Genomic DNA, 19049 nt, shown 5'->3' on the forward strand with positions numbered 1-19049 from the left:
GGGTTGGAAAGATAAAAACAGAGGATCTGGCCAGGATTAGAGCTAACTAAAGAAGCATGGCTGCCTGGGGAACATAGTGAGACCCTGTCTCCACAAAAAATTTAAAAATTACCTACAAAGAAAATTTTAAAGTTAGCCAGGTGTGGTGGTGGCCCATGCCTATAGTCCTAGCTACTTAAGAGGCTGAGGCAGGAGGATTGCGTTAAGTCCCAGAGTTCAAGGTTATAGTGAGTTATCATTGTGCCACCACACTCCGGCCTGGGCAACAGAACAAGATCCTACCACTATTTTTAAAAAAAAAAAAAAAAAAAAAAGCAGCAGCAGCAGCATGACAACTCAACGCAACTGGGGATCTTGGACTGAATCCTGGACAAAAGGGTATTAGTGGACAACTGGAGAAATTTAAATAAACTCTGTATATTAAGCAATGATCAATGTTAATTTCTTGGTTTTGATGATTATGTAAATGTAAACCATTAACATTTAGGGAAGCTGGGTGCAACGTATACAGAAATTCTTTGTGCTATTTTTGTAAACTTTTTTTAAGGTCAAATTATTTCAAAATGAAAAGTAAAATTTAAAAATAAATAAGAGTAGGTCAGGTGCAGCGGCTCAGGCCTGTAATCCCAGCACTTTGGGAGGCCAAGACGGGTGGATCACCTGAGGTCCGCAGTTCGAGAACAGCCTGGCCAAAATGGTGAAACCCCATCTCTACTAAAAATACAAAAATTAGGTGGGCGTGGTGGCTCACGCCTGTAGTCCCAGGTACTTGGGAGGCTGAGGCAGGAGAATCACTTGAACCCGGGAGGCAGTGGTTGTAGTGAGTCGAGATCACGCCACTGCACTCCAGTCTGGGTGACAAGAGACTCCGCCTCAAAAAAAATTAAAAATTAAATAGAGTATAGGATTAGGAACAAATGCCAGTATATAAACTGATAAGCAAAACCTGGAATGAGCAGACCTTTACTGTAAAGGGCCAAATCATAAATAGTTTATGCTTTGGAAGCTAGTCTGTCCCAACTACTCATCTCTGCTGTTATAGTACAAAGACAGTCACAGACAATAAGTATGGCTATCTTTCAATAAAAACGGGGGTGGCTGGATTTGGCATGCAGGCTATACTTTACTGATCCTTGAACTAAACAAAAAAATGTTCATCTTTAAGAAAGGTACTATTTGGCAATGGTATAACAGGTAATACTTACTCTTAAATGTAATCAAAATGTTTCCAGTTTTATCACATGAAATAAAATTTCATGTTATTACATGCTACTTTCAGAATTCTTTATCATACACTGTGTGCCTAGGACCATTAACAGAGCACATATAACATTTTAACAAAGACAAGAGTTATATTTAGTATAGCTAAAGGATGTACTCAACTAAATAACTTTCCTCACATTTCAAAATAAATTTAGTTCAGCATGAAAACACAAATGCAAAGAAAGTAATCATTTTGGTATTCCCCCTCAACTCCTTTTTTCTTTTTTGTTTTTGTTTTTGAGACAGGGGTCTCTCATTTCCGTTGCCCAGGATGGTATACAGTGGCATTATCACGGCTCACTGCAGCCTCAACTTCCTGGGCTCAGATGATCCTCCCACCTCAGCCTCCTGGGTAGCTAGGACTACAGGCATGTGCAACCACATTCAGCTACTTTTTCGTATTTTTAGTAGAAATGGCGTTTTGCCATGTTGCCCAGGCCGGTCTTAAACTCCGGGACTCAACAGATCCACTCACCTTGGCCTCCTAACATGCTGAGAGGTGTAAACCACCATACCCAATCCCAATTTTCAAATCTAACTTTTACTTTACCTACCAATTTGTGGTCTAGAGGAAAAAAAGCCAAAAACTTCCTCCTCTATTTAATTATATTTTGAAACTAGTTAAACTGCTTCTAGTTTTCTGTGAGCAGCCTTTGAACACACATGCTGACTGAAGTAGCATAATCTAATCATTAACTGGTTACTTTCAGAAAATCTGGCCAGTTACACCAATCAAGGTATAAAATGAGTAAAAGCATCTAGCTCGAAATTTGTATATGGCTTCTTTTTTTTTTTTTTTTTTTTTTGAGACAGAGTCTTGCTCTGTTGCCCAGGCTGGAGTGCAGCGGCGTGATCTCAGCTCACTGCAACCTCCGCCTCCCGGGTTCACGCCATTCTCCTGCTTCAGCCTCCCGAGTGGCTGGGACTATAGGTGCTCTCCACTACGCCCGGCTAATTTTTTGTATTCTTTAGTAGAGACGGGGTTTCACCGTGTTAGCCAGGATGGTCTCGATCTCCGGGACCTTGTGATCTGCCCGCCTCAGCCTCCTAAAGTGCTGGGATTACAGGCGTGAGCCACTGCGCCCAGCCGTATATGGTTTCTTTAGTTTAACAGTACATAAACTTTAGATAAAAGTGGCTGAGGCCAAAGCAGGAGAATCACTTGAGGCCAGGAGTTTAAGACCAGCCTGGGCAACACAGCAAGACCCTATCTCTACAAAAAAATAAAAATAATAAAATAAGTAAGGTTTAATTACATCATTTACAAACTTCATTAAATTGATTCAGAAAGAACTACCAGATTTGGATGCCAAAAATAAATAAATGTTAGACTTTCTTTTACCCAAGAATAAGTTGTAAGAGAGGACCAAAGATAAAATCATTTAAAATTTTAAATGAAATAAATGGCATATTATAAACACATATAAACATTATACACATTTTTTAAAGGTCAAGAGCCTAAATTAATTGTAATTAGCCTGTGTGGGTTATTTTTATCATGGTGGCTCACCCTGAGCAATATGAACTCCTGCCCAGAGTTCAGGAGAATTTTCTCACTCCATTGCTAGATATAATGTTGAAGATGATCATTCAGACTGAGAGCACTCAAAGGAAGATGATACAGACCATCAGTAAGATGGTGCCTTCAACAGGCCACAACTTACCCTAAGGTGTTGCCTGCCAGCCTGCCCAGAGTCTCAGAACCTGAGAGAAACCACGGGGAGTCGCTTGTCCTACCAGGCCTTGACGTCCTCCCTGCCCCCGAGTTGCTGTTCAACTTTGACCTGGGGGAAAACAAGAGGTAAATTTTTGAAGACCAACATTACAACCCGGTTATTTCAAATTGCATTGCTTAATTTGGAAATGATCTATAAAATCATTTCAGTTAAAGAGTAGATGTGACTTGATACCTACTAAACATGTACTATCATTCTTCTGATAGCTGCTTCTGTCAAGTGATAAGCAGCTCCTCTGCTACTTTTAATGTTACTACTTTGGCTGTGAATCACTGCTTGCATAAAAATTAAAATTAAACTAGAAAGTAATAGTTTCACTGTTTTAAAAGCATATAATTTTCTGTGATGCTTTAAGTTGAGGGTTACCAAAATCAAAACACAGGTTTAATATAATACCTAAGAGCTAAATACATATTAAATAGAAAGGACATAGTATCTTACCCATCATTATTATCAGGTTTACCCAATTCCAATCTGTCTGGCTGTACTGAAAAACCAATCCTGCAAACTCTACCATCCTAAAAGCAAAGAAAACAGAAAAAATTCTCCAAGTAAAAATATGTATTAAAATTTGAATTTATTCAATAGATTCTGTGCCCATCACTGTCAGTCAATTCAGAAGACAATAAATAAACTCCCTTCCAAAAGGTGCTCACATCTGAGATGGGGAAATATGACATACATACACTGTCAAGAAACCAGCAGAAAATAATTTACAACATCTCAATCTAACAAAATTCAAACTAAGAAAATGACCAGATTTAGGAGCCTCCCCCATTCTGTTACTAATTAGTTTTACACTCTGGTAAATCATGTAAGCTTTCTCTGGGCCAGAGGAGGAAAGAGAACTGGGAGATCTTCAAGATAACTCTTTCAAGTAACTGCTATTTTCCTGTTATAAAGGAGAAATACAATGATGCACAATTCTATTTTAACTGTTTATTTTTCATTTCTCTGAGAGTGAATAATTTACCTCAAGAAGAAAGGCAGCATGATTTGGTCCCACCACACACTGTTTAATAGTAGCCTGTTCCAATACATTCAAAGGGGGGTGGCTGAGAGATTAAAAAAAAGAAAAAGTAAGTAAAATTATTTTTTAAATGGTAAATACGTCACAGGGTTTATTCTTAAAATCAATTAGAAAAAAAAAAGTTGGCAACACCTGTTTTTTAAACTAATATTTACTTTAAAGCAATAATTTAAAAATATCTCCATAATCATATATATCTCCCTGTATGCCAGATTTAAAAAAAAAAAAAGCATGAATGTAATTTATAATTCAAATAAGCCCAACTCATTAAAAGCTGATAGATTAAAAGATTCTTAAAGTCTAACACAACCACATTAATCTTAATTATATCAGGCTGCTGCCTAAATATGAGTTTTTTCTTAATAAAGAAAAATTGTTCTTTGTCAGAAGATTTAAATATTTTAAAACTCTTACCTGTTTAAATTATATTTGTTCAGCTTCTCAGAAACTTCCCGTAACCTTTAAAACAAAACAAAACATTAACAAATCACATGGACAGATCTTTTGTAAACAAGTAATTCTGACAGGTACTTGTACTATTATTTTGGTAATTTCCAATAGTAGCACACAAAACAATTGCTATGGTAAGAATGTTTTTCATATTCTAGACTGTTTTTCATATTCTTTCATTTTTGTCCCAAAAAGATCACAAGCAGACTCTGCAATTTCCTTCCCTCACCACCCCATTTGCAACCTCAGTAACAGTGATAATCGTATTAATCCCATTTTCTCATTAATCCCAGGTGAGAAAACTGAAGCTTCTAGAGTTTATAGAAAAGGTAGCATAAAGTTGTTGGTACCTGAACCAATGCCCAACCAAAGGCTCATTTGTTTAAAAAAAACAAAACAAAAACTGTGTTATCCATGCCAAGAGATTCTTGAGTGCACATGGATATCATGAAATGAAAATAGAAAGCCTAATTGACTTAAGGCATCATCTCAAGTTCTTGAACGGTCTTATAACACAATACTGAACAAACCAGAGCATCAAAGTCCTTATCTATATAAAGTAAGGACAACACCTCCCATTTCTAATAGCATTTAAAACAGTATTGAACAGATTTAGAAAAATCTCAAAGGGCTACATAACAAAGAGATATTAACTTGTATTTTCTGTTATGATTTTATTGTTTCTCTTAAGAAAACAGTCTTGAATATAAAACACTATAATAGCTAAACTAAACTAGGTACTTTGTCAACCTAAGGAAGTCATTTTACAATGTAAAGATATAATCAAATGTAGATTTTAAGAGTTCAATTCTATTAAGTTATCAAAAAAATAAAAAAAAAACACTAACTGATCTGATCTTTTAAAACTTTTTTCAGAAATAATCCTTGTAAAAGTTAAGAATTGTAGAAAGCAATGGGAAAAATTAGAACATAAAATCAATAGAAAAGTCCACGAATTCTGCTCTCTAAAGAGTGACAAAAATGAATAAAATCAAATTTCAATCATTTGTACTAACAGATAAAAATGTTATACATACTCCAAAAATAAATGACATTAAAGCCAGTTTAGGACTTAAAACCTGCCACAAAGCATATATAATCTATGGGAAAATAACCTAATTATTTCAGTAAGAGATTCAATTAGGAGTCAGTTGTTCTTTAACTTTATCCTGTGAGTTCTATCCTCCTAGTGAAAAGCGTCTTTCAAAGGTGCACAGTAACTGTCTCATATTGAATTGCATTCAGTATCTAAAGTAACTTTCTTTTTTTTTGAGTCTCGCTCTGTTGCCCAGGCTGGAGTGCAATGGTGTGATCTCCGCTCATTGCAACCTCCATTTCCTGGGTTCAAGCAATTCTCATGCCTCAGCCTCCCGAGTAAGCTGGAATTACAGGCACCTGCCACCACACTGGCTAATTTTTGTATTTAGTACAGATGCGGTTTCGCCATTTTGGCCAGGCTGGTCTCAAACTTCTGACCGCGATAGATCCACCCAACTCGGCCTCCCAAAGCACTGAGATTACACGCATGAGCCACCACGCCCAGCCTAAAGTGACTTTCAAATGCGGCCATATTTTATTTCTCTGTGAAGAAGTAGATACTTACTGGTGACCTTATTCTCACTCCTAAAGAACAATATCTGATCATGTGTGATTTGGCCCCCAATAAAATACATTTTCATTTTTGTAGCCCAGTTTTGCATTTACTGCCATTAACAAAACATGTTTTCATTGGTTCAAGAAAGTTAAGCTTTTTCAAAGAATTCCAGTTTGCCCATTTACAAAGCACACGTCTGTGTTCCAAGATAAAACACCTTAAGAGTAATGTATTGTGGAACCCATGAGCTCTAAGAGAAGGCTGACTAGAAAATAGGGAGAAGATAAACAACGGTGGGTTTGCTCTGGAAAGTAACAGCAGCCTTTAGAAGACCTTAAGAAGCAGAAGGAGCTCTCACTTTCCTGGGTCCACATTTACTATGAGTAACTACAGTAGTGACACTTTCAGAAGATAACCTGTTCACTGGCATGCAACTAAACTCATTCATTTCCATTCCTTTGTAAGTAGCTCAAAAGTGCCTCCAGAGCTTTCACAAAATATATAGTATTGGTAGAGAAAAAAAATTGTCAAGGCCTTTTTCAAAACTGGGCAATGCCTGAGAATAAGAATTAAATGTTGTTTCCATGGCTCCAAATATTCCAGGCAATTATCTGTAAAACTAAAATAAGCTTTGAGGATATCAGAATGCTAAAAGATATTTGAACTCAAGAACTCTAATTTCAGGCTATCGGGAGAGACAGCACAAATGGTTACTGCTATCAATTAAATTTTCTAATCTTAAAAGTCCTGGTGAGACACCTAACCACATCTGAAATACATGCCTGAAATGCACATCAATTTGTATGGGAAACAACGCCACCGAACAGCAAGAAATCTGGGGTTTACTCCCAGCTCATCTACTACTACCTGGACTCACTAAAAGTCCACTAGGTCTCAAGTTCTCATCTATGTGAGAAAGAACTCTTTTAGTCATCTCTGGTTCTGAAAATTCTTATTCCTGAAATTCTTACTGTTTTTTTTGTCTCTTTTGAGACTGGGTCTCACTCTGCCGCCCAGGCTGGAGTACAGTGGTGCAATCACGGCTTACTACAACCTCATCCTCCCAGGCTCAATCTAGCTTCCTGTCTCAGCCTCCTGAGTAAATGGAACTACAGGTGCAGGCCTGTAGCTAATTTTTCTATTTTTTGCAGAGACAGCATTTTAGCATGTTGCCCAGGCTGGTCTTAAACTCCTGGGCTCAACGGATCCACTCGTTTTGGCCTCCCAAAGTGCTGGGATTACAGGCATGGGCCACAGTGCCCAGCCTCAGTCCTCAAATGCTTATGAATATATGAAAAGCAAGTGTATCAATGGAAGATATATATGTAATGTTTACAAAGAAATATTCAATTTTTATCGTACCCATTTGAAACTTTCAAATGATTTTATACAGACATTTAGAATGCTTCCCCAAATATCAAATTTTAAAAAACTCTTAAATTCAGTCCATAGATTTACATAAAATATATCATCCTTTCAAATCTCAAGACAGTTATCATGACTAAACTGGGCCCTACAAATTAGTTTACATGAATCCAGATAACAGTAACAAATAAATCTTCACCGCCAAAAAAGTAAGCTATATTTAAGAAGTATTTATTTATCTTTTACATTATAGAGTCCTCAGTAGACAGGCAAATCACAGAATCACTGCAGGCCTGTGATAACATTCATTTAAATTTGCTAACTTATCCATGCTGTTCCCTTCCTTTAGCCAAAAAAAAAAAATTGAAGTTTTTTTAGTTTGCTAATTATTCTATACAATAGAGATTGGCCTACTTTAAAGGATCTTCATACAATGTTTACAATAGGCAATACTACATAGGCAATATTAACAAAAATTTACTCTCCCTTTAAAACAAAAAGAAACACTGAAGCTCACCAAATTCCATTTCAGAATAAATTTTTACATGTGGTTATGATGAAAAACAATTTTAAGAGTACAGCATAATATTAGAAAATAACCTCATTGGCCAGGCACAGTGGCTCATGCCTATAATCCCAGCACTTTGGGAGGCCGAGATGGGCGGATCACCTGAGGTCAGGAGTTCAAGACGAGCCTGACCAATATGGCAAAGCCTCGTTTCTATTAAAAATACAAAAATTAGCTGGGCACGGTGGTGCATGCCTGTAGTCCCAGCTACCCAGGAGGCTGAGGCAGGAGAATCACTTGAACCCAGGAGGCAGAGAGCCAGGATCAGTGAGCCGAGATCACGCCATTGCACTCCAGCCTGGGTAACAGAGTGAGACTCCATCTCAAAAAAAAAATAATAAAAAAAAATAACAAAAACAAAGAAAATAACCTCATAATAGCATTTAAGCTCATTCAAGGACCGACAGGTGAACTTTGGTGAGGTGGTTGTAACACACAATGAATAAGTTAGCAAAAAGCTTCTGACAATCCTTAGTACTCTACACTTCTATTCTCTACGTTTATTCTATATTCTGATTAAATAAACTATTTCATTCCTTTAAATGTATAGATCATTTTACAGATCTAGAGGCTGAAATTTTTCTTTAAAGTAACAATGTAAGGTAACAGCAAATTGATGTTAATTAACAGAGACAGGAAAACAGTGTAACGGTACTTGGTAGAAGCTAACATATTTCATTGCTATACTTGAAATCCCCTATAAGTTCAAGCTCATTCTCCCCAAATTTAACATTACAATTTCAAAGGTTATTTATCTTTTCACTGATCCTCAACTGGCAACAGCACTAAGTGCAGGTTCTTCAGTTTCATAATTCTCTGCCTACCTCTGACATATAACATATCTGCATGTTCAAATACCCCTAAACTGGACTAACCCTGACGGATCCTTTCTTGCTGAATTTCTAAAGCCAAAAAAAAAAAAAAAGGTATAGTTAAATCCTTCAAAGGCTTCAATTCTCAAATACAGAAAGATATTTCTGACATCACATTCTCTACAAGGTGATGGTTTCCATATACCTGGAACTGTTAAACAATGTACATCCACTCATGTTTCGTGACTCTCAGCAAGCACCTTAATGGCAAAGGTGGCATCATCTGCCACCAGTGCATTTCCTCCAGTCTCATTCCACTTATTTCCCACCCAGATCAAATGCCACCTCCTCCATGAACCTTTCCTAGTAATTTCCTTCCTACAGAAGTCTACAAATTCTCTCATACCTAGTCATTTGTGTTTCTATCTGAACTGTCTTCACAGACTCTAAGCTAAGACAGAATACAACTTGCCAAGTCTTTCCTTACCCCTCTGCTTTTATGGATACAGTTCCAACAATGAAAAAAGTACATTACTGGTACATAACTCATTTCAGAGGCAGAAAATGTTCCTGATCTTAATCTCAACAAAACTAACTCTCCAGGTCTTCCGTCTCAAATTAAACATGTGAACAGTGTGAATATACAGATTTAAGATAGTTGCCCATATAACTCTTAAAAGATCACTTACCATGAAAGGAAAAAAAAACACTAATCATAATTTCCTAACAATCATATTAGGAAACTGCCTTTAAAGTGACCCCACCCCACCCCAACTCTGGATATCCACTCATGGAATAAAACTTTTACATACCTGGATGATTTTATTTTGAAGTAAAGGGCTTAATAATTCATGCAAAGAACCAACAGATACAGTCAGTGAAGGTTACCTAAAACACTAAATCACAGACTCCTGGAGAAAAAGTCTTAAAATCCACCTCTTGTCATCCATGTCAAAGAAAGCAGGTATTGCCAAAACAAAAATGCAGTACACTTAAAAAATCTGTGACCAGCTATATTCTGGTAGAAAAAGAAATACTGTAAGAATATTTCTGGCATTTCTCCAATGGCAAACTGTCTAAATCTAAAAGCCTACGTCTTGGAGTGGTGATCTTGCCTACACTTTTTTTTGTTTTGGAGCAACTACTGTGTACTACATATATGGTAGAGACGAGCACTTCTCTAACAAGACAACGTATCTCTAACCACAGAACATGGTCCACAGTTAAATTATCATGTACTTTCTTAAGTATAGAGGCAGTCAGTCCTCAATTTTTACACAGTTCTTTTACACAACTTTTGCACCATACCATAAACACTGCCACTTCTTAAACGTTTCTTCTCATGCCAACTGTTTCATGTTATCACTGATATCAATAAATTTCACACTATCACGTGGGGTGGTCCCACCTGCCAGCCACTATACCTGGGGGAAAAGGCTACATAAACTTTGGATCCTTTCTGATGATCATTTACTGGTGCCAACATCTAGAAGGCACATCCCCACTCCAGCCCCACCCCCAGCAAACTGACATCCTGGGCTAGTTTATTCAATGCAAAGGGTATCCCAACCCCAAATCCTTTTCCACACAGTCCTGGAGGAAGCCAATGGCGAACCACCTAAGGCAAGTTCATAGGGGAGCCCAAAGGAGATCTTTGTTATAAGATCTCCTATACCAACTGAGTCTTCAGCTCATGTTGCATCATGGATTTGTTTCTGGGCGAAGGGAGCAATGCCTTTCCCCCTATGCACTCTGTATTACAACAAACATTAGGAGCTACCTTGGCCTATGAGGTTGGGAATGGCAAACAGCCAGGAAGGATTATTCCTATAGCCTTAGAAGTATCCTTTCCCCCAGATGAATTACAATCTCACACAAATATATACACTCCACTGGGGCTGGGGCTACCATAAAGAGTCACACTAGCCTTCTGTTTGCCTCAGCCCAAGCAAGAAGCACCAACCAGTGAGGAAGGAGTCTCTTCATCTGTGTATGAAAAACTTGCTCGTTATATGCCTGAAAGTTGAATTAGACACTCGATTTTCAGACACATTTTTAAAAATCCATTTTTCAATGCTTGTATCTGAATTTAACCCTGATCTTCGGTACTCCAACTCTAGGATTTCATGGAACAGTAAATGTGAAGTGAGGGTAGGAAAATGAGAGATGCAATATAATTATTTTGACAACACACACAGAAAAAAAATCACTATGTTTTCACATCAAAAAATGTAGGAAGGCTATAATCTTAGAATAAACAAATATAAATTTAGCTATATTTAAAACTCCCCATTTGGTCCTTAATTTTTCTCATCTCACAGTTGACCACAGAAGACTTAAGAGTTTAACAATGAGGAATCAATGAGTAAGACTGTTGTGATGGCCACACAGGAACTAAAAATGTTACCAGGAACAAAAGAATTTAGGCTTCAAGAAAGCAAAGACCATATATGTTCATTTCTTTCTAGCTCTTATAGGAGGGTTTCTGGTTTTTTTTGTTTTTTTTTTTTTTCAAGGGACACAGTCCTGCTCTGCCACCCAGACAGAGTGGAGGTGCAGTGGTGTAAGCATAGCTCACCGCAGCCTCAAACTCCTGGGTTCAAGAGATCCTCCTGCCTCAGCCTCCTGAGTAGCTGGGATTACAAACGCATGTCACCACATCAGGCTAATTTTTATTTTTTGTAGAGACAAGAGTGGGGTGGGTGGGCATAGGGCAGAAGTGTCTTGCTATGTTGCACAGGCTGGTCTCAAACTCCTGGCTTCAAATGATCCTATCTGCCTTGGGCTGCCGAAGCCCTGGTATTACTGGTGTCAGCCATCATGCCCAGCCTAGGAGGGTTTTCTCTGAAAGTAAATCAGAACCTTTGGTTGCGGTGGAAAATGCATATAATATTCTTTATCACAGTTTCCTCAGCAGCTTCCTTTCTTCACCTCTTCTAAGGTTTGATTCTCAAACTTGTTAAATCTCAGGACCACCTTATACTCTTAAAAACTATTGAGGACCCCAAAAATCTTTTGTTTATGTGGGCTACATCTGTTGATAACACTAAAGTTAACCAATGAAATTTCTGAATATTTAAAAAATAAACTAATTACATATTGACATAAATTAGCTTCCTATAAAAAATTTTCCCAAAAATATTTGACACGCAGAGTTCTTTTATATTTTTGCAAACCTCTTTATTATCAGGCTTCATATAAATTAGATTCTCTGATCTGCTTCTGCCTTTATCTATCACAGTATATTGTTTTGGTATATGAAGTATATGAAGAAAAGCTGGCCCTTGAGAGAAAAGTTAGGGAAAAGTGAGGTATATTTTAATATCCTTTCCAGATAACTACAGGCATTATTCTTTGAGATTATACCAAAACTCAGCAAATGATTTCTTAAAGGTTGACACCAATGTGGAAATCTGAAACCTATTAATGAACTTTGAATAACTCGAGCATGATTTTGTCATTTGGACCAGCATACACTGGTCATTTGGAAAACACTGATTTACTGACTGACACAGATACTCAAAAATCACATTTGCTAATGTTACTATCAATCTACAGTGTCAAACTCACAGCAATGGGTACAAGTTTCCCAAAATTCTAAAATTTGCTTGAAAGCTCAAATTTATCACTATAAACAAAGACCTTCGTTGTTTTCCTCAAGGTAACAGGCTTGCTTACTCATTTTCAAGAAAATGTCTGTTAAATATCCAAGTCTGAATAACCATTATTTGTCAGTCAGTCTCAAATAAAAATTGTTTCCATGAAAAAAGGGGCTTGTTTAGTGTGCAACTCAAACAAATGCCAAAGTGCTCTTAAAACGATCTTATGCTCAAAGGTAAAGATTTAACAAAGTTAATAACTTCTGTTTCATCAAGGACACTTTGAAGTGAAACTGGCTTTTTCCCCTACAAGTACAAGAAAAGCAAAGAATACAATGACAACTAGTTGTACAGTTTGGTGCCACTGTTTTGATTTCTGCCAAAAAGCCAGTATTTTAGCCACCACTGCTTTTAAACCACAGCACAGATGTCAAAATGGTGAAAAAGCCTCTGTTTTATTATAAAGACAGTTTTGACCTCAGAGCCCCTGTAAGAATCTTGGAGGTTCACAGAGAACTGCCATACTCTAAATGACAGTGCCATTAAAGTGACCAATATTAAATCGACATTGGGGGGAAAATGAGTAATAGTTCATTCTTCTTACCAAAACAGCCACAAATGCCAACCAAAATAACCTCCTACTTATATGCCTTTTAAATGCTTCTCAAATTATGGATATTCTTTTTATTCTCCCTCTGTTGCCCAGGCTGGAGTGCAATGCTGCAGTATCAGCTCACCGCAGCCTCCGCCTCCTGGGTTCTATCAATTCTCCTGCCTTGGCCTTCTAAGTGGCTGGTATTACACGCACACACCACCACACCTGGCTAATTTTTTAGAGATGGAGTTTCGCCATGTTGGCCAGGCTGGTCTCAAACAAACTCCTGACCTCAGGTGATCCACCCACCTTGACCTCCCAGGGATATTCTTTTCAACTGATAGATAAATTTATGGGGTGCATGCATACAACGTGTACATGTACACAACGTGTATACGTGTATACATGTATACAATGTGTAATAATCAAATCAGCATAATTTGGATTTCACCTCAAACGTTTATCATTTGTGATAAGAACATTTCAAATCTTCTCCTCAAGTTATTTTGAAATATACAACAAATTATTGATAACTATAGTCACCACACCGTGCTACTGAACACTAGAACTTATTCCTTCTTAACTGTATTTTTGTACCCGTTAACCAATCTGTCTTCATCCTACCTTCCCCACTACCTTTCCCAGTCTTTAGTAAACACCATTCTTTCTACTCTACACCACTATGAGATCAACTTTTTTCCGCTCCCATATATGAATGAGAACATGTAGTTTCTGTCTTCCTGTGCCTGGCTTATTTCACTTAATATAACGTCTTCCTGGCTCATCCATGTTGTTGCAAATGACAAGATTTCATTATTTTTTATGGCTAAACAGTATCCCACTGTATATATACACTACATTTTAAAAATCCAGTCATCTGCTGAGGGGACACTTAAGTTGATTCCCTATCTTGGCTACTGTGACTAGTGCTATGATAAACATCTCTTAAATATACTGATTTCAATTCTCTTGGACATATACCCAGCAGTAGGATTGTTGGATCATATGGTGGTTCTATTTTTTAGTTTTTTGAGGATCCTCCATGCTGTTTTCCATAATGGCTGTACTAACTTACATTCCCACCAACAGTATATGAGAGTTCTCATTTCTCCACATTAAATTACGGATATCCTTTTTTCTTTAAAAAAAAAAAAAAAAAAAAAAAAAACAGACAAGGTCTTACTATGTTGCTCAGGCCTCAAACTCCTAGACTCAAGTGATCCTCCCACCTCAGTCTCCCCAGTAGCTGAGACTATGGATGCATTCCACCATGACCAGCATTCGATATTCTTTGATACTACATCAAAACTCGGTAAGTCATAGTTTCTCAAAAACTAGTTACAATGTTAAATCTGAAACCCTATCAATGAATTTTTCATACTGTTATAAAAAATCTGTTGGTCTAATCCTGTACTTTGAATACATTGTCCATGCCTGATTCCGTGTGTGCGTGTTTTTTTTTTTTTTTTTTTTAAAGACAGAGTCACAGAGTCTCGCTCTGTCGCCCAGGCTGGAGTGCAGTGGCACGATCTCAGCTCACTGCAACCTCTGCCTCCCGGGTTCAAGCGATTCTCCTGCCTTAGCCTCCTGAGTAGCTGGGATTACATGCACCCGCCACCATGCCTGGCTAATTTTTGTATTTTTAGTAGAGACGGGGTTTCACCTTGTTGGCTAGGCTGGTCTCCAACTCCTGACCTCATGATCTATCCGGCTCGTCCTCCCAAAGTGCTGGGATTACAGGTGTGAGCCACTGCGCCCGGCCTCTGAATCTGTTCAGATTATAAAATGGTGTAGCTGGGTATGATGGCTCATGCCTGTAATCCTAGCAACTCAGGAGGCTGAGCAGAAGGATCTCTTGAGTCCAGGAGTTTGAGGTAAAAGTGAGCTATGATCGCCACACTGCACTCCAGCCTGGACGCAGAGCTTAGCAACTATAGGCATCCGGGTTTGACACGTAAGAATTAAAGAATTACTACAAGGTTATTTCTTTGGCGAAAAGCAATCTGATCACAGTCTTATAATTCAGATTTCAGCTTGCACATTGATCCTTGTTAACCTTTGCTCAGTCACAAGCCTTAACCACATTTTATTTCTTTAAATTTGGCTCAACAATTTCTAAAACAGTGGTATCACTTTTCTCACTTACTGCCTACCCAAATAAATCTGTGCCAAGTAGCAAACATCTGACTGACTTTACTCTTGGGTTAAATGACCCCAAACTGAAAGACAAAACAAAACACAGAAAGACAAAAGGTGGTTTTTGTGAGGCAAGTTCCATCTGCTGGCTTCTTCAATCACAGTTTGTAAGGAGGACTTACACTTTTATTAATGCTTATGAAGATGATAAATGCCAGTTTATATATAATGCATTCACGTTATCCTAAATAACATTCACCTTCAAGATGCATTCAAAGAAGAAAATGAAGTTTCTAAATATATATTGTAACTTCATAAAGGGATATAAGCGTTTTTAATGTGAACTACTTCTAACTATTCCCCTTAGTATCACTTTTAGTTGAAACTGTCAAAAAGATTTCTATTAAACTGAGAAAATTCATGTTTCTCTAGTTTGCAGACAAAAATGCTCTGCAAACTAGAGAAAAATTACATTATTCATGGTTATTTCATTGGCTAAACTTTGTAAAAATTTATACCTACAACCAGTTTCTTCCTCTAACCTGAAAAATACTCTGATTAGAAATTCTTATATTGTATCACAAATAACACTCCCTAATTAGGTGAAAACGAGACCGAAATCCCAAAGTACCAGGGCCATTTGAAAGACAAACACATCTCTGAAAAACGAAATGCTGAACACACACAAACACACACAAAATGAGTCATGTTTCTTTAAAGCAAAATCAATCATGTTATTTTCAGCTCCATTCAAAACAGGAAAGGGGAAAGTACACACACGCCAAACAAGAAGAAATTCGGTAAGAAAAGACTCAGGATACGGCCTTTATACACTAATTATTCTTAATAATTTCATAAGTCCTTCTCTTATCTGATTTCATTTGCTTAACAGTAAGACTATATATACATACATGCAAGAATCAAACTACGCTAGCAGATAGGACCAAAAGAATTCTTCAGAGCTGCTGACCAAAAAAGTGTAGCATCCGACCAAAATTTCAAGAGAATGTACTAGGCTTTCTTCACCGTAGACCATCCACATTCTGAATACCTGTGACTTCATTCCTTAAAGCATCTCCCAAATGGGGATAATGTATTCAAATTACCACAAACCCAAACTTAACTCTACATACAAATAAAATGTCTAATGAGATAGTTGATGTACTTCACACTATAAACACTGCTATTTGGTAAGTTATTCAGTCCTTGAGAAAGAACTGTAAACTGAAATAATACCTGTAATGAAATCTGATTTCTCTATAGAAACAAGAAAATGAGGGGGTTATATTCCTGATCGACGATCTTGATGCCATTAGTTTCTGGAGAGATTCTTTGTACAAGATTTACGGAGATGGCTTCTTGTTGCCATTTTATTAACATCAAAGATGAAATCGCAGTTTTGTTGCCTTTGAAACAGTCATTTTATGTCCTAAGCTGCCATCTCATCAGCCCCGGGCACCACCTCACTCTGGTGAGGGGTAGCCTGGTGAGGTGGGAAGAGTATGCTGTAGTGTCACAGAAACCTGGGTTTGATTCCATCTCTACTTTAACTGGCTCTGGAACTTTGATAGAGCTTATTTTAACATCCCAGAGGCACGGAAGGTTTCTTCTTCTATTAAATGCAGATAGAAACTACCTACCACTTGTCTGGTAGTGTTGCTGTAAGGATTCAAGATAATTTTGTAATGTACCTTGGAAAGAGCAGGCACTTAAGTGTTCAATAAATGGCAGCCATTTATCAACATTACTGAAATGTATTTTTCATCCTTGGATAGCTCACTATATTGCTACTTCAACTCTGCCAAGCTCTGGCTTGAAGTGGTTCTCAAACTAAATAGGGCCCTATTTGATTCCTAAGATCTGCTAGGAACTTGAGGATCCAGGGAATGACAGCTAACTCTGGGAGTTCTTCGAAAAAGAAATCTGTGAACACACTGTAACTCCCTGTTTCTTATACATGAGTTTTTATTTCGGCGTTTTTTTCTCTTCTTGTCACTGCTGTCACTCTAATCACATCTCTCTCTCTCCCAGAAGGAGCCTGTACTCCAAACACAATTCCCTAACTAAATTATACTCACAAACTACTCTTTTATTTTTGTTTACATAACTATTCCCTCGGCCTTAGAATAACCATATCCCTTCTGAATGGCACTGTCAGAAAAAAGAAAACATGTAGGTAGGTAGGTGACAGATATTAGACAGATTGATAGAATAACTATATCCCTGTGGCCTTCTGCACACGTAGCTACTAGTCTCAAGCCTACACTGAACCGAACTGTGGGAAACTTTAATTTACCCTTCATTCCAGACTAAACTAGGCATTTCTCTGAATTCCAATATACCTAGTGCATACTTCCCAACAGCGCTTCTCATACTCAAACTACTTGTGCAACAAAATATCTGTCTCCCTCACTGCCAAACAAACTCTAAGGCAAGAACCATGTTTTATTAATTTCAAAATTCCCAATACCTGACACATAGTAAATGCTTATTTATCTGGATGGGGGGAGCTTAATAAATGGGCATTCATGTCTTAGCTCTAGGCCCTACATTGCCTCAAAACGGTAGATTTGTGACTTTTTAAAAAATCTTTCTTTCAAAATTTTTAAACACTTAAAAAGTAATTTTTGGCCAAGCACAATGGCTCACGCCTGTAATCCCAGCACTTTGGGAGGCCAAGGCGGGCAGATCACTTGAGGCCAGGAATTTAAGACCAGCCTGGGTAACAGCAAAACCCCATCTCCACTAAAAATACAAAAATTAGCCAGGGGTGGTGGTGCATGCCTGTGATCCTAGCTACTCGGGAAGCTGAGGCACAAGAATCACTTGAACCTGGGAGGCGGAGGTTGCAGTGAGCCAAGAGTGTGCCACTGGCACTCCAGCTTAGGCGACAGAGTGAGACTCTGTCTCAAAAAATAAAAATAAAATAAATAAAAAATAAAAAGTGGTTTTAAAACATTCTGCTGTGACCAATATTAGCAGACTAGGTTTTATAAAACACACCAAACAAATGTTGTCCTGCAAAATAATCCCCCGTAGGCTACACTGTAATTCAAATGGTGCTACAAGAGTATGAGGAATTTTTGAAACTCTAAGAATTAGCCCCAGAAAGAGTTTAGCAGATAAACAGGAAAGTCACTCAGTACTTTACAGTCGTGGGATACTCTCCCAGTCCTCTCCCCTAAGAAGAGAATCTTCTTTCTCCTCTCCTTCTCCCTCCTCTGTGGTTTATATCTGGGTTGGTGTTAAGGAAATGTGCTGCAGAGACCAAATGGAAACTGGAAGCAATAGCAAGGGGGAAGGAGAACTCATCAGGAAGCAAAATTACAGATAAAAGCCTATTATAGTGCAGAGCCTGGCTGCCTAAGGGCCTTACATTGGTAACAGGAATCTAACTGGTGAAGTGCCTTAATACGAAAATTACAGAAAGTCCAATCATTGGAGGTCTTCCAATGGGCAAGTAATACAATAAAATATTCTAACATCTAATGCTTACCAGAATAGGAATAATTGGATATAAACATACACATTAAATTGTTTCTTTGGTTTGGGCAATCAACAACATTGTAGCTTTTATGAAAAGGCAAAATTAGCGGTCAAAAGCCCTGGGTTTTGACTCCTAGCTCTGACACTGTGTAACCTTGGATACATCATTTAACATCTCTTGCTCTCATGCTCCCACTTCTGTCAAAAATGTATCTGTTTCACAAAGTTGTTTGGAGAAATAGGTAACATCACATGCAAAAGTAATGTGTACCCTCTAAAATAAGAGTGCCTAAATATGGATCATCGAAATCCCCCGGCAACAATTAAAAAGACATATTCTTAGGCCCCATTTAAACCTACTAAATCAGAAAACTCTAAATACAAGGCTCAATAATATATATCCTGGCTAAATAAA

General features: G+C 37.7%; 1 protein-coding gene across 6 annotated transcripts in view; it reads right to left on the reverse strand.

Moving 5' to 3' along the window:
- UBR5 (ubiquitin protein ligase E3 component n-recognin 5) overlaps window positions 1–19049 on the reverse strand; it is a 152172-nt gene that overhangs the window by 97659 nt on the left and 35464 nt on the right. For all 6 annotated transcript variants that reach the window (XM_008001259.3, XM_008001258.3, XM_008001260.3 and 3 more), the window contains exons 2-5: window positions 4444–4488; window positions 3973–4054; window positions 3441–3517; window positions 2928–3047 (exon numbers count right to left, since the gene is read on the reverse strand). In XM_008001259.3, the coding sequence (XP_007999450.1) occupies window positions 2928–3047; window positions 3441–3517; window positions 3973–4054; window positions 4444–4488 (324 nt within the window). The remainder of the gene's footprint in view (window positions 1–2927; window positions 3048–3440; window positions 3518–3972; window positions 4055–4443; window positions 4489–19049) is intronic.

Source organism: Chlorocebus sabaeus, chromosome 8, assembly GCF_047675955.1.
Source record: "Chlorocebus sabaeus isolate Y175 chromosome 8, mChlSab1.0.hap1, whole genome shotgun sequence".
NCBI classification, from domain to species: Eukaryota; Metazoa; Chordata; class Mammalia; order Primates; family Cercopithecidae; genus Chlorocebus; species Chlorocebus sabaeus.